The sequence below is a fragment of the Stegodyphus dumicola genome, chromosome 5, assembly GCF_044657685.1.
Source record: "Stegodyphus dumicola isolate Sdum_Otavi_A_Nest chromosome 5, ASM4465768v1".
In the NCBI taxonomy this organism is placed as follows: Eukaryota; Metazoa; Arthropoda; class Arachnida; order Araneae; family Eresidae; genus Stegodyphus; species Stegodyphus dumicola.
The window spans coordinates 230,576,746-230,591,972 of record NC_140772.1 but is presented as its reverse complement, the minus strand read 5'-3'; the positions used below and the strand labels follow the sequence as shown (position 1 = coordinate 230,591,972).

The 15,227-nt window shown below is 30.8% G+C and overlaps 1 protein-coding gene across 2 annotated transcripts in view; it reads right to left on the bottom strand.

The window, feature by feature from the left end:
• Tbc1d8-9 (TBC1 domain family member 8/9) overlaps window positions 1-15,227 on the bottom strand; it is a 126,715-nt gene that overhangs the window by 43,397 nt on the left and 68,091 nt on the right. For both annotated transcript variants that reach the window (XM_035356374.2, XM_085817763.1), the window contains 3 exons: window positions 10,602-10,748; window positions 5,619-5,730; window positions 5,450-5,510 (listed from right to left, as the gene is read on the bottom strand). In XM_035356374.2, the coding sequence (XP_035212265.1) occupies window positions 5,450-5,510; window positions 5,619-5,730; window positions 10,602-10,748 (320 nt within the window). The remainder of the gene's footprint in view (window positions 1-5,449; window positions 5,511-5,618; window positions 5,731-10,601; window positions 10,749-15,227) is intronic.

The following is a 15,227-nucleotide window of genomic DNA, read 5'->3' as shown; positions in this document are numbered from 1 at the left end:
ATGTTAGTTATAACCATGATTCAAATCTCACATGCTTTCCAGTAATTTCGAGAAGCAGAAAGTACTAGAAATATATCGGTGGACACTTGAAAACTATTTAAGACCTAAGAGATAGAGAGCACCTGCTCTCAGTTGCTTTGTTGTTGAGATTTGTGTGAACCGAGATATAAATAAGTTAGCTTTCTCTTTAGATGCACTTTGCATTGCTTTGTGTTTAACTTTCTTAGTAGTCTGAAGCGTAACTACTGATTGTACTGTGTGATACTGTGGACACCTGTAGGAGTATTTCTGCAGAAAATTCCAGAAATCTGAAGTGTTTATTTTGATAAAATAAATTTTCTTAACCTATCATCAGACCTGTCTGCATGCAATCTATTATGAATCCATACACACACAACAATACTAATATCAATGATTTGAAATTGTGCATAACTTCTGAATATCCCTTTCATATGAAAATTCATCTTGTTGAATTCAATTTAAAAAAAAAAAGGATGTGTTTTTCAAGACAAATGGGAATTTATTGTGATATATGCAAGAAAATTGCTTGTTTTATTCGTAATAATTTTTAAAAAGTGTTTTTCTTAAGGCTATAGCTATCAGAACTGAAATGTCAGCAACTTGTACTAAAAAATGAGGTTGGTTTATAATTGTTTGCCTATCAACATATATCTTTCTTCTGTATGTGTTGAAGAAAAATTTAAAAGAAAAAAAAAATAGTTTGTCTTCATTTCTTCTCAATTTTTGTCCAACTTGGGAAGTTTTTAGAATTTGTTTAAAGCTAAAAGTAAGTTACTTAGTTATAATTCACCGAATTAACTACCAAATAACTAGAACTATTTGAAATAAATGCTTGGTTTGAAAATTTAAATTTAAAGCTGGTTTTGAACGGTATTCTGAGAGATGATTTTCATCAGTATTAGTATTCAGATACTTAATATACATGGTGTCTCATTCAAAAGAGGCACAGGGAAAAGTGGGATAAAAATCTTATAATAATAGGAAAAGAAACCAAATTTTTACATGATATACCTTTATGTTTGAAAAATGAAAGTGCATTCGAAGATTGCTGGAAGTAATCTTCCCCACTTGTAGACACAGTTAAACATGGTGCTGCATGTTCGCATATGTTGCTGCCAGAGTATTGGGGCATCACTCCTTGCATTTCACGACGGACGTTTTGACACAAATTGTCATGGTTTGTGTTTGTATGTATTACCTTTAAGACGACCCCATAGAAAAAACTCAAGGAAGATCAAGTCTGTAAAAAGCCCCATCTTGCTGGTAAGCCAAGTGTCAGCTCCTCATCATCCAGCTAGTTCACAAATTCATGAAAAAGTGCCTGGTACACTTCACTGGTGACAATAGTGTAAAACAATTGGCCAGATGATATGCCGCTGGGATAATGCATAAAACACAACCATTTTCTGTGAATGAAAGGGTTCGTCGACAGCTGCATCATGGTTGTCACTACTCCATAAGCGTGTGTTTCATTAGTTCACATGAATGAAAGTGAAACCACGCTTCATCCCTTTACCATGAGTAATTTGGGAATAACATAACACAAAAATGCATTAACTATTGATCATGACGACAGAGGCCAAATGATAAAATAACTTAATCATCATTACAGAAATTATACAAAATGATATCAGTTACAAGAAACTTGAAAAAACTGCAATGAACATTTTGCCTAAACTTGCTAATGAGATGTTGGCTGAAGATAACAAAGTTAAAGAATGTCATTAGTAAGTATGTCATTGTATATATAGCTTGTTCATACGAATGCAGTGATAATGTAGTTTGTTTGAAATGCAATGATCCATGTTGATATATCATGTTATCAAATTTTTACAGAAGATTGCAATTTTTTTTTAATGAACTAAATGCTTTTAGAGAAAAACTCTAAAGAATGTTTGAAAAATTAAGCTAAAAAGATGAAATTAATATCAGATGAATCCCACTTTGAAGCCTCTGTGGGGCTTATAGTCCATATCCCAGTATCAGAAGTTGACAAAAGAAGAAGTAATGCCACATTTATTATAGCTACTAGCAGCTTTGCTGCCAGCCTTCGTCTAGCTTTTAAATGTACCGGAAAAATGACTGAAGGGAACACCAAACGTTAAATTAAAAAACTGCATAGAATTTTACTCTGCAGAACAACTTCATAAAAATAAGTTATTACGTATAACAAAATTACAATGAAATAAGCAATATCCCTTAATACAAATATTAATTATCCAAATAAATAAATTAACCAACTTCCCTTTGCAAAATCTTAATGAAATGATGTGATTTCATCAAAAATCTATCAACAACTATAAAACAGGAAAATTGTTGCCAAAATCCCATTTTTAAAGATGTGAGACGCGTGAAGTGTACTCGGAAGCTTAATTTAAAATTTTTTTTAAAAATACAAAATATTATCATTTTTCCAAAATTCTTTTTGTAAAAGCAGTCGCAAGGATGAAAGTTTAAAGTTTCCAAAAATCAAAGAAAAATAAACATTTTTAGAAAAAATCCCGTTGAAAAGGTGTTAAGCTCCCTTTGTTAAATAAATTCATATTTAATAGATTTATTGAACAGGGTTCATAGCCACATTTTAGATAAAAAAATAAGCACCTATAAGCACTTTTCAAGCACATTCTAAGAAAAAAAATAAGCACCTGTCTAATTACATCATACACAACTGCATAACCTTAAAAATTAGAATTGTAATTTAAAATATGAGAAATGAAGTACTTATTAAGAGAGAATAAGCATTACCTCAACCATGGAAAATAATTACTTTTTTTTTTTTTTTAATTTTAAATAATAGTTCAATTTACAGAATTAGTTTACAATGAGAGGAAAAAAAACTGTGAAGAACTAAACTATATGTTACAAGATTTAATGATGAAATTTCAGTTTGAAATAGAGAAAATAAATAATAATAAGGCATATTTATTGTATTTGTTTGGAACCTAATAATAAATACAATTTATTTTTCCACTCATATTGATATTTAAATAATTTAAATCTAAATTCTGAACATTTTCTAAATTTTTATTGTATATCAGATTTCTCTCAACAGAAATTGCAAGCAAAGTAATTTAAGTAAAAAAGAGGAACATTTCTGAAATCAGAAGACAGAAATTTGCTTCATGCAGCCATTTTCAATAGTAAAAGCTTAACTAACCCCCATACTTGGAATTGGCGAATATTCGGACAGTCGAGTGTAACTTGAAGGAGCGGAGGGGGGGGGGGTAGACTGTAGCCGCTCTTTAGGTTTTTTTCGCTAATAAATGCTTTTGACATTTCAATATGTGCATCATATAAAAATAAACCAACGGAACTAAAAAATATTCTGCTTAGCAAGCACAGTAAAACTCTTTAGTAAGTAAGTGTTCATAAACAAATCTAGGACTGAACATCAAAATTAATTATCTCTGCAAAATATCGCAAACGTTATTGCACAATATGTGCGCCATAATTCTTCCCTACATGATATTACGCAATCGGAATCAACAACTGCCGGTATTGGGAGAATAAAGAACTAAATAACTGGGGTGTTTTTCATTCTAATTTTCAACAGACAGCGTTAAATTTCCGGAATAGAATCATTCTTCGCTTGGGTTGGTAGACCGCAGAACTTTTAGTCCTATTCAATCCAGATTGGAAAGTAACCAAAAAAAAAAAAAAAAAAAAAAAAAAAAATCCATTGCTTGTTTTGCAGCGAACTGTAACAGTTTCAATATTCAAGATTTTGCGAAGAAAAGTGAGACCTCCCAACCTTCGTACTGTATAATATATTGGCCAAAAAAATGAAATTATTTTGACTATTCGGTTACTTTCCCTTTATTTAAGCCATTCCGAATATTATTCCTTAGAAAGCTAATCTGTGTTAAAACACAACCATTTTTGGAAGTTTACTATACTTCAGCAGTTACTGCAACTATGTTATTATAAACATTCATAATGCTCATAATATAAGCATAACGATCATAATAAACACGAATATGAACTAACCAAGCAGAACGAGAATGCAAATTTTTAAGATCTTGATAGAAATTCAAACGCGTGTAGTATTTGGGTGGGAGGAAAAGAATGCCGAATGTAGCGGAATTTTCTACTGCTTTTGCAATTCTTTGACCAATAGAACGACGGGCACCTGTCTGTACTCTTCGTGCATACCAAAGGTTATGTTAATGCAGAGAAAGGGAGAAAAGCTATTTCCAGGAGTATGACTCACCATCTGACATTCCATATTAGGAAGAAAAGTTGTTTATTTAGTTTCGGCTTTGGTACGGGGAAAAATAGCGCGTTCATTAAAAAAAAAAAAAAAAAAAGCACTAAAAGCAAAAAATAAGCACTAAAAACAAAAAAATAAGGACTTTAAAGAAAAAGTAAGCACCTATAAGGGCCTTTATATTTTATTTTCAAATATAAGGACTTATAAGCACTTATAAGGACCGCTACGAACCCTGTTGAAACATGAAATTTATTTTAAGTTTGTAAAATAGCTAAGTGCCTACGTTTCATGATGATGTGAAAATGGAGTGTGTAGAGCAAAATCTCTCTTTCCTATAGCCCATTATGTCTCAAAATGACGCGATTTCGTCACAAAACATAAAATAAAAAAAATTCTAATTCTAATTTCGAAAAAATCGCTTTGAGGTGCACTGGCTCTTGTCTGGATGCACCTATGTACCAAATTTCATAGCCGTGGGTCTATTAGCTTACGCGCAGCGCGAACAAAAGACACACACAGACAGACAGACTCTTCCTTTTATTATATGTAGAGATATTAGCTTACGCGCAGCGCGAACAAAAGACACACACAGACAGACAGACTCTTCCTTTTATTATATGTAGAGATTATGAAAATAACAGAAGGAGGATTGTTTCAAATCAGAACAAGAAATGGTGGCTAAAAACTACTATATTTCCAATCCTAGTACAGTGTCTGTGAAGAAAAATTAATTAGGATCGAAGAAAAAGCAGAAACAAAGAAACTGCTCTCATAGGTTGCTACAGTTCAAAATACCCGTCAAAGATTTAAAGAATACTCATGTAAAATTAAGTGTATCAATATGAAATACGTCTGTTTTAGAAATAATGTTCTACACAATTTATGCATCATCATCTCTGTAATTCCTGTTGCAGCAAATGATTTTATTGCATCTTTGAATAAGTAACATTTTGTATGCTGTATAAATCAGCTACATTGTTTATTTTACACTTTAACTGTTTACCATTACTTAATTTGTAGAATAACTAGTTAAGGCATAGAGTTATTAATTTATTACAACCTTTAACTCAAACGATCAGTTATTTCATGAAATAATCCAATATTTTAGCACATACATAACAATAACAAATAATAAAAGAAAAATTAAATCTTAATTAAAAAGCATGATAGTTTTAAAAGAAAGCTTAAGAAATTTGATAATATACACACAAAAAATACCTTTGCTCCATCATAAAAGAAACAGTCAACTATGTTCACAGCAGAATGAAATGGAATCACACTGAAAATTTAAATTTTTTGTTAAAGTATGTATTTAAATTACAACACAGATTAAGATTAAATGAGAAATTATCAGATGTAATTCAATGTGACAGTATCAGCAAGGTACCTTAAAAATATAGTTAAAAACCATGATAAAGAAATCATTGATAAGACACCAAATGGCACCAGTTTTGCATGGATATCTGGTAAATGTTCACTGGTTAGATGTTCTAGAACCCCTAAAAAAATTAAAATATTTGCAATGAAAAATAGGAATTGTCTATATTTAATAAAATTCAAGACTACAAATCTTCATTCATCAGATAGAAAATTAAACATTTTAGTTCAACACTTTAGCTAATTTTATACAGTCAAAAGTCTTTAATCCGGACTCGTCGGGACTTCGGCGATTCTGGATTATCAATAAGATGGCATGCAGAAATTATAAAATTAAAAATATGAAACCGTAATTTATAAAATAATGAGCAATTATGATCTAAAGGGTATCAAAATTTACAAAAAAAGAAGCTTAATATTTATTTGTTTACTTTATTAAACATTTCTTTCAACGCGCGCATGCGTACCTTACGCATAGCCGAAATTAGAAAATTGCAACCAGAAAACTATTTGATTTCTATTCGTGATATTTATAATGATGAGGAATTTGATTTAAATCATATCAAAGACGAAGTACATCGAGATTTAATACTACATTTAGTAAGAAATTATAAGCCGAATAAAATAAAAACATCTGCCTTGAAGATAACGATAGTGGTGACAGATCAACTTCCAGTTCATTGCGCACCGCGACATCCCCCCCCCCGCTGAGCAGCGTGAAATTGATAAACAGATTTCGGAACAGTTACATAAACAAAGGATATACCTTTATCCATTTTTTGTAGCAATTCATTTTTTGTTTGATGGACATCGAATCACACTTTCGTTTTCTAAATTCTTTGGGAGCTCCAGCATCGGAAATTCTATTTGACATAATCGAAAGTTCAAGATTAATTTTATAAAATTGCTCTTACAGTCTGCAAAAAATAATAAGCCGTATCCAATTCGAAGATTAAGGAACAACGCAATCATCAACATTAACTGAAATAGATAATTAGATAATTTTAGCTTATACCGTCCGGTATACATTAAACGCGAAAACGTATTCTGCGCTTGCACAGACGCATACGCGCAGTCGTAAATGTCTTGCGCGCACGCGTAAAATGCCTATGAGCATGCGTCAACACAGCGCATACGCAGAAAGATTTTAGTTTTGAGGTCTGGATTATGGGTGTCCGAATTAACGACTCTTGACTGTACTGACATACCCAAAACATTCTAGTTGCTTTAGTTCACCTTCATACACCTCTTTTTTAAACAATATATCAATATACAAAAGTACCTTTGAAATTTTTAAGATACACTTTATAAGGTACTAGAAGTGGGTACGGCCCGACCCACCTAACCAAACAAATTTGTCTTATGCTCATAACAGGGCACACCACACACAGCATACCTTCGTGGTCAGCACACTCACAGTGTATTCAAGAGGTCCAAGTTTGAGTCACGGCGAGGGCATTGGACACTTTTCATGTTTCCTGCTTCAAAATAACCTAATGACTCTACTACTACTTCTGTGGAATGTTCCAGAAGAAGTGTTTCTTTTGATAAAATAAATTTTATCAACCTAACATCCAACTTGTATGCATTTCATCTACAAGCATTATGAACTCATATGCATACAACAATATAATTTACAAAAATGAAGTATTGTTTCCATCTTTGTGTATAATGTTTGTTTGTTTCCATGCATAAGATCATTTCCTCCTTTCATGTGCAATTTGATGATAATCAAAACTTTACTTTTCAGTTTTTGTTGATTTTCCCTCATGTTTTTAACTTGAGGAAGGCAGTGTGTTCTGGCTTGTCACTGTCTACCCAATGACATAAATGGTCATTATTATGCATTTCTAGAACATGAATTCAGAGTAAGATGATGCTGTACAAATTTGTATTTGATGAAAGACCATTTGTTTTCATTTTGCTTCACAGCAGAGTTTTTCCCTAATTCTCTACTAGGAGGTATAGCAGTCACTTTTGATTAGGTGTGTCAACTTTATTTGAAATGGAGGTAAAATCTGCAGTCAGAGAGTCCGTTCACCATGAAGTAAAAGAGCTATATATGAGCTTTCCCTAAAACCAGCAATTCTCAACTGGTGGTACGCCAGAGGTGGTAAGCAAAGAAAGAAAGCATTTTTAACTATTAAATTCAAAAATCTCGTGAAGGAAAAGAACAATTGATAGAAATTTCCTGTGATCGGACTCTAACTGAAGATTTAAAAAATAAAAAAAAATAAAACACTCATTAAGTTTTAGCCGAACTGAAAAAAAGAATTTAAAGGCATTTCAAACAAAACTACTAAATTTTTATTGCCTCCTTGTACTTTTGTTATTTTGCACACCTATTTGTGTGAACAAAGATTTCCTTTCATGTTATATATGAAAAATAAATACAGAACAAAATTAAAAGTGGATCCTAATTTAAGTTAAAACTAAGTGAAATAAGATCTGACATAAAAAAATTGGCAGCTCTTAAACAGGCCAACATTTCACACCACATTTATAATTAAAGTATCATAACTTAAATTTTGATAATTAAAATAGTAACTAATTTTTAATCTAGTGCACATTTAATACAAATAGCCAACTGGTTGTGGAAATGGCAATATATATATATATATATATATATCAAATGTTGTATGATCTTAAATTCACTAAGTGAAAAATCGAGTTATTCTAATATATATATTTAATATTTCTATTGCAAAATTGAAAAATAATGATTGTAGAATGTAATAGTGGTACAACAGTTTTTCGATTTTTGTTTATATGGTACATGTTAGTCAAAAGGTTTAGAACCGCTGCCTTAAGCTAGAAGTTTAAATAAGTAACTTTAAACATTTTTCTTGTACATTTATTGATGGCTTTATGAGATATCACTAAAAGTCTCTGGACATTATCATGAGGCAAGGAATTAGTCAGAACTTTTCAGATTGCTAGCATGTTAATTTTGAATAAACATAAATTTTACTATACCATGTTTTAACAGCCAAAAACTGGTATTTTTGTGGAAGAAAGTGCTATGTAAGTTACATACACAAATTAAACACATCACAGTTTTACATTATACAAATTAAAGTTAAGGATGAATTTCAGTCTCAGTCTTTTCATTAAGTTATACCCGGGTCAAATACTTTTGCACTGCAGTTCTCAGATGCATTTCTGTTTTGCATATCACAGTCTGAAGATATAGTCCTTTCAGACTTTCCATCCACAGGAAGATCTGAAACAGTTTGTTTACCACTCTGTAGTTCATTCTCAGCAGGCACACACTTCACTTTGGTATTTTTAGTAATTGATACATGCTTATTTTCCTCAGTTTCCTGGGAACCAGTTTTGATGTTTGCACTAGGGTCGCAAATAGAATCCAATCCTTTACAAGCAGAAGTATCCGGGTTTAGAATCAAGTCCTCATCTGTAAAACCAGCACTATGAGATGCACACATAGTTTGTGAAGTGGGAGAATTTTCTTGCAATACTGGAACACTCTGCGTAAATTGTACATCAGCTTCTCCCATCTCTGCATCACATGCACTTTCAGATGGTTCAATACTTGCTAACTGCCACTTTGTAACTTCACTATTAGTGTTGTTGAACTTAACAGTCACATTTTCATTTTCTTCCTCTTCCACTTCAGGCACTTGAGAATCAGGAATTTTATTTACATGAATTATTTCTTCACCTCTTTCAGAAGCTTTACAAGCCACTTCGTTTATTTCTTCATCTTTACAAACAGTATTATCAATGTCTTCCAGTTCAACTTTGGACACCTGAGGATGAGAAGCGTCTTCCCAGTCTTTTTCTTCATCTTTTTGTTATCTTTCTTTAATCTCGTTGGCTTTCTTCCCTTCCAGTCTGGCTTCTATCTCTTTCAGTGCAGCTTTGATCTCAGCTCTCATCTTATCATATCCAGCTTTTAACTCGGCTAGGAAGACCATCAAAGTCTTCGTTCCCTCCGCCATGGCTTTCCTCGGCAGGCGGGTTACTGGCATTCACTCGCAAATCTCACTTCTGACACCAGCTCTTGAGTTTTTCTTTTCTGACACCACTTGTTACCGTACGGGGTTCATGAGAATTTGGAGTGAATAATGATGACAGCGCTTGATGAAGTATCAAAACACACTTTATTTAGCCAGTACTAATCAGGGCAGCTCCAAAATCATGTTACAGTTGTCGAAGAACTACTATAAACTTGCTGACACAATCAGCAACACAGCCTTCAGGTTATCAGGCTATCACGTTGGAGACAGCTTCATTGCAAAGCACCAGAGTACAGCTCCCGACTCTATTCAGTTGTTCTCGGAGATCAACATGCTCTCTTGACGATGTACTAACCACTACACACCTAACTATCTTGCACTCTATGCAAGGCACTCTGACTCACCCTCTCAACGAGGCACACTCTACTTGACTGCGGGACAGCAGGGTTTATCTCACCGCCCCTGTACATTTTGTAACAATATCAAGAAAAGGAAGCAACACATTCAAAAATGATCATAAATCTTCTCATGACACTATTAATTGCCTTTATAATACATTTTTAAAGAAGTGGAAGTGTAGCCTGATGTGGCAGAGATATTCACAAAATAGCAAATAGTCAGGGTGCTATATTGTTGATAATATTTCATTCAAGTATTTCCTTTTGAATACTTTTGGCAGTTGTGTAGCTTATTTTACTCATAATAGAATAAAACTAACATTATTAAAAGTACACCTAAAGAAACACCTTGTGTTTACTCAATTACAATTAACACTTTTTGACAATTCTCAGAGCCAAATTTTATTTCATAAACTTTACAAATTTATGTTGTTATAAATTATTATATTTATAAAATTGGCGTATGTGCTTCAGGAAATGAATTGTTGCATTGACGGCCAAAATTTTTCTTATATTCTAAAAGTAAAATTTTGGATCCCAGAACAAAGGAAACTTTTAACTCAGACTGATATTTTTACAAATTAGGCCTTCTATATATAAAATTCATAATTCTACCTTGATCAACAAGAGCTCCAACAACTTTAGTATTAAAGTAGTCAGGAAGCAACCTTTCACATATAGCAACCAATAACCAAAAAGCTTCCTCTTCTGATGCATATAACAGTAGAACAGATGTCACAATGTTCATAGCTTGGCAATACCCTAAGGGGAAAAAAAAAAAAAAAAAGGAAATATATATTATAGTTGGAATTTCAAAAATGCACAAATAAGCTAAATAAGAAAAATGCCAAATAATATAAAAATGAAAAATGCAAAATTTTTTCTGACTAAAATTTAATAAACTAATATATAACTTTTGATATTTTAAATTGGACGTTTAAAAGGCCTATAATTATAAAAGAAAACTATAAACTATAAAAACATATTCTACTCTTTTTCTATCTAATTAAAATATTTTGAAAAGTCAATGAATTCATAACTATAGGTGAATGGTTTGTCTACACAACAAAGTTGCAAATTTCGATTAGAAAGACCAAAAGCTCAATTTCTAATACTTATTAATTGCCTGATGGATGGATGGATCGGGACAGACCAATCAATCAAACAGTGATGGATGGATGAATTGATCGATGGATAGATATTGGGAGAGAAAACAAAATTAAAAAAGACTTAAAAATGATTATCGTTGTTATTCATAATTATTATTACCTCCCATTATCAGAAAAATGGAAGGTGTTGAAGGGTAATTTTTATTTATGTAATTATTTCTATGTGACTGGCAACAGTAGTATTTCAATGTGAATGGGAAAAGTAGTAATTATACTAGCTGTTTTTCTGTGATATAAGTATTTTGGTTTTGTCTACTGTTATGTACAATTATCATATAAAATAAAATAACTAGTGTAAAAATATGCTTTCCCAAAATTCTCAACACATGCTACAGCATACTTTTTAAAAAATGTAGAGAAAATTGTCCAGTTTAATATCTTTTTATCATTATTGTTTTAAAAGAGGATGAAGAATTTGTTTTATTATATGTAAAAATTCAAAAACATTACAATAGAAACATTTTAAGTGTTTAAATTTTAAAATAATAGACATCAAACAGTTATACAAATTAAGCTATTTTTGAAAATTCACCAATAAATCAGAAATTATGTTTAAAATGTCATTAAAAAGACTCTTTTTCTGCTCTGTCTCATCAAACAAACAGTAAAACTATGAAATTTTTTAGTTTCTTCATTAGGCAAAGGTATATGCAAAACATATTTTCAGTATAAAATTCTTAAAAATTTAAATCAAATTTTGACCTACTAGCATCATCCACAAACAGTGTGTAAGCAAGATTTGAGCTCAACAGCTTATTATGAAAATAATATTAAAATTAATGAAAATATTTTGATCACTATCAACACCATAAATGGATTAAATAAAAACTTATAAAAAGCATTTAACTCCATATTTTGACTTCATGTTTTAAAATCTATAATAAATTTATACATTTTTAAACTACCGTATAAGCTTGTGTCATGTCCATGCTCATGCAATGTCCACACCCCAACTTTACATATAAAATTTATGTAAAAAAAAAGTGACCCGCATAATGTCCGCCAGCCCCAAAACTAAAGAATTTCTTAATTTAAAATATATTTTTTTAACATCGCCTTTTTCACTTTAGTCAATAACATTACTCAATAAACATCTTTAAAGAAAGAATATGCATTTGTTTTGCCTTCTTGTGTATTCTTATGCTACTGTTTGCAGCAGAAAGTTTTTACAATTGCACATGCAGATATAACAACCAAAATTTTCATACAGTGCGTCAACAAATTTTTTAAAAAAATAATGTGGGCAAGATATTAAAAGAACCAATGTTTTTTTAATTTGTGCAAAAATAAATACTAAAACTGCAAGTGTTGCTTAATTTGTGTCTCTATACTGTATAATTTGTGTCTCTATACTGTATATGCGCCGAGTGTTGATAACATAAACGGGGTAAGTTATATTATATATGTGGATGGGAGAAAGTGAGTTTGTAAATTTTAGGTAACTATTAGACAACTTTAAATTTGATACTTTTATTACTTAAGCCATTTTTTTCCACTTAGAACTTAACTTGGCTGTTTGAAATGAAATTTACACCCAAAATTACTCACAAGAAAAAGTGCAATATTTGAACGACCTGTGTAATGTCCGCACCTGCATTTTAGTGATATAATTTTAGTAAAAAAAGTGCGGACATTACATGAGTGTATATGGTATTTCATCACAAAGAATTAGAATGAGGCACTGCTGAATGGTATCGGGGGAAAGGGGGGATAGATTTACATCTGAGAATAAGAAAACTAATGAGTTAGGTTCACTTTTAATTGACGAGAGGAGTTTTTCCTGCTTTTATCTTTTTTTGGAAGTATTGCTACACAGATTTATCTTTTTGTATTCATAAATCACCTGAAACCATAGATAGCTGTCTTAAAAAGGGCTGAATGTAACTTTTTGCTTCTTTGCTTGTGCTTCCAATGTTATTCTTTCCTAAAGCTGGATGCAGACAAGATTTCATATCTTTTGTTTTAAACTATCAATAAATAAATAAGAAACAACAGAAACATTTTTTGCAAAATATTATTATGAAGTTCAATAATTTCAATAGGTGCATAAGTATAACACCTAAAATTTTCTAAGGAAGTTCACAAAGAATTCTAACAGTGCTTTTCCATTATGCACCTGGCATGCATTTTTTGGGTACTATTATAATAATAATATTTGTTTGCATTTAATCATTCTTGTTTACATGAATACAGTCCCCAGATGATACTACTGTTGAGTCTCAGTATGTGATTGGTGTGTCAAGAAAAAAATGGAATGAAAATGAAAAATTTAACTTTTAGCATTTACATACTCCTGTACGAAATGAAGCTGTATGTAAGAGGCCATATAAATGTTAACAGTGAATCAAATGCAAAGAGATCTATATATTTTGCCTGCAATAAATTCTATACATCCTCGTTTATAAAATATGGGAAAAAATGTACAATATGCAAAAAAGGAGGGACAGTTCTACTAAGCTGATTGACAAAATTCAACTTTTTTTTTGCTGTTGTTGTGAAAGCGCAACTTAAGATATATATTAGATTTATATTATAGAATTGTTCTAATGTAGGTATTTTGACACAAAATCGAAGTTTTTCTGAAATGACATTTTTTCCATATTTCGATTCTACGAGTCAAATTATGCCAAACTGGCGATTTTGCACAAGTAGTTTTTTAAAAAATTAGCTCTGAAATTTTTAACTCTTCCATGTTAATTGCATCTTGTTCTTCCTTTCCCATTTTGAAACTTAGGTTCATTCCAAATAAAATTTGCTCATTTTTATGATTTAATTTAAAAAATTTGTATTTTTAAATATTTTTTTTTAATTTTTCGAAAAATTTTTGAATTATAACCTAAAACATTTTTACCATCATCTTAAAGCAGATGTATTTCGAAGCATACCTGCAAAAAATTAGAGTTTTTTATTCCAATTTTTTTAGGATATACGTGAATTTACATATTGGCGCATTTTGAAATTTGGCATATTTGTTATAAGTAATAATAATACCAAACACGGTTTACACACTTTGTTAAAATAGTTTGAAAGTATGAATGATGACTTTTCCCCCAGCTTGTCTACAATGAAAAATAAGGAAAGGAAAGGAAAATAGGTTGTTATAAATTATGAAGTTCACCAAGTGAATTATTCTTTGTACAAACTGAAAAAAATTAAATAAGATAAATTTTGAAATTTCTCCATAAATTTCCCACCAAATTTAATATTTAGGCATAATATGAATTATCGCAGGATCGAAATATGGGAAAAAATTGGCACGTCATTTCAGAAAAAGTCCCATTTTGTGTCAAAATATCTGTGTTAGAACAATGCTATATATAAATCTAATGCATATACTAAATCGCGCTTTCGAGACATGGATTGAAAAATTATTTAAGTCAACAAATTCGTCTACAGCTTCAAGAATTTGGTACACAAAAATAAGGAACTTTTTGCACTTAACATTTAAAATATACTGAATATTATTTAATAGACTTTTTTCTTTAAAGACCTAACAAAAGTTAAATTTTGTATTTTCACAACAATTTTATCTTCAGTGCAAAAACCTCTTCTCATTAAACCTTCTACCTTACTTCAAAAATGTTTGTAATTGGATGTCAGATACCTTATTTGAACAGCCCATACATAAACAGGTGTATAAATTTAAAATATTCAAGAAATATATTATCAACAAAAATAAGTGATCTTGAGAAATAGAATTCAAAATCAAGCTGAGTTTCTACAACTGAATATTAATGAAAGCCCCCATTTTACAAGACCTAAATTTATTACGACAGGTTTCGTTACAAAAGCAACAATAATTTATGTTACTGCTTTACTTCATATATTTAATTATTTTATTAAACTGAATATTTACTATCCTGTGTCAAAAGTAGAGGTTTACATATAAACTGATAAGAACTTTAAAATCTGTAAAAAGGTTTATATATAAATTGATACAATAATTTTAAATTGTGTTTTATTTTATTTCAAAAATCTCAGATTTCTCATAATTACAAGTATGTCTCTTTTAAGGACATAAAATTCATTTTGACTTATAACGTAATAAATAAGTAGTACTTTTTCTTAAATT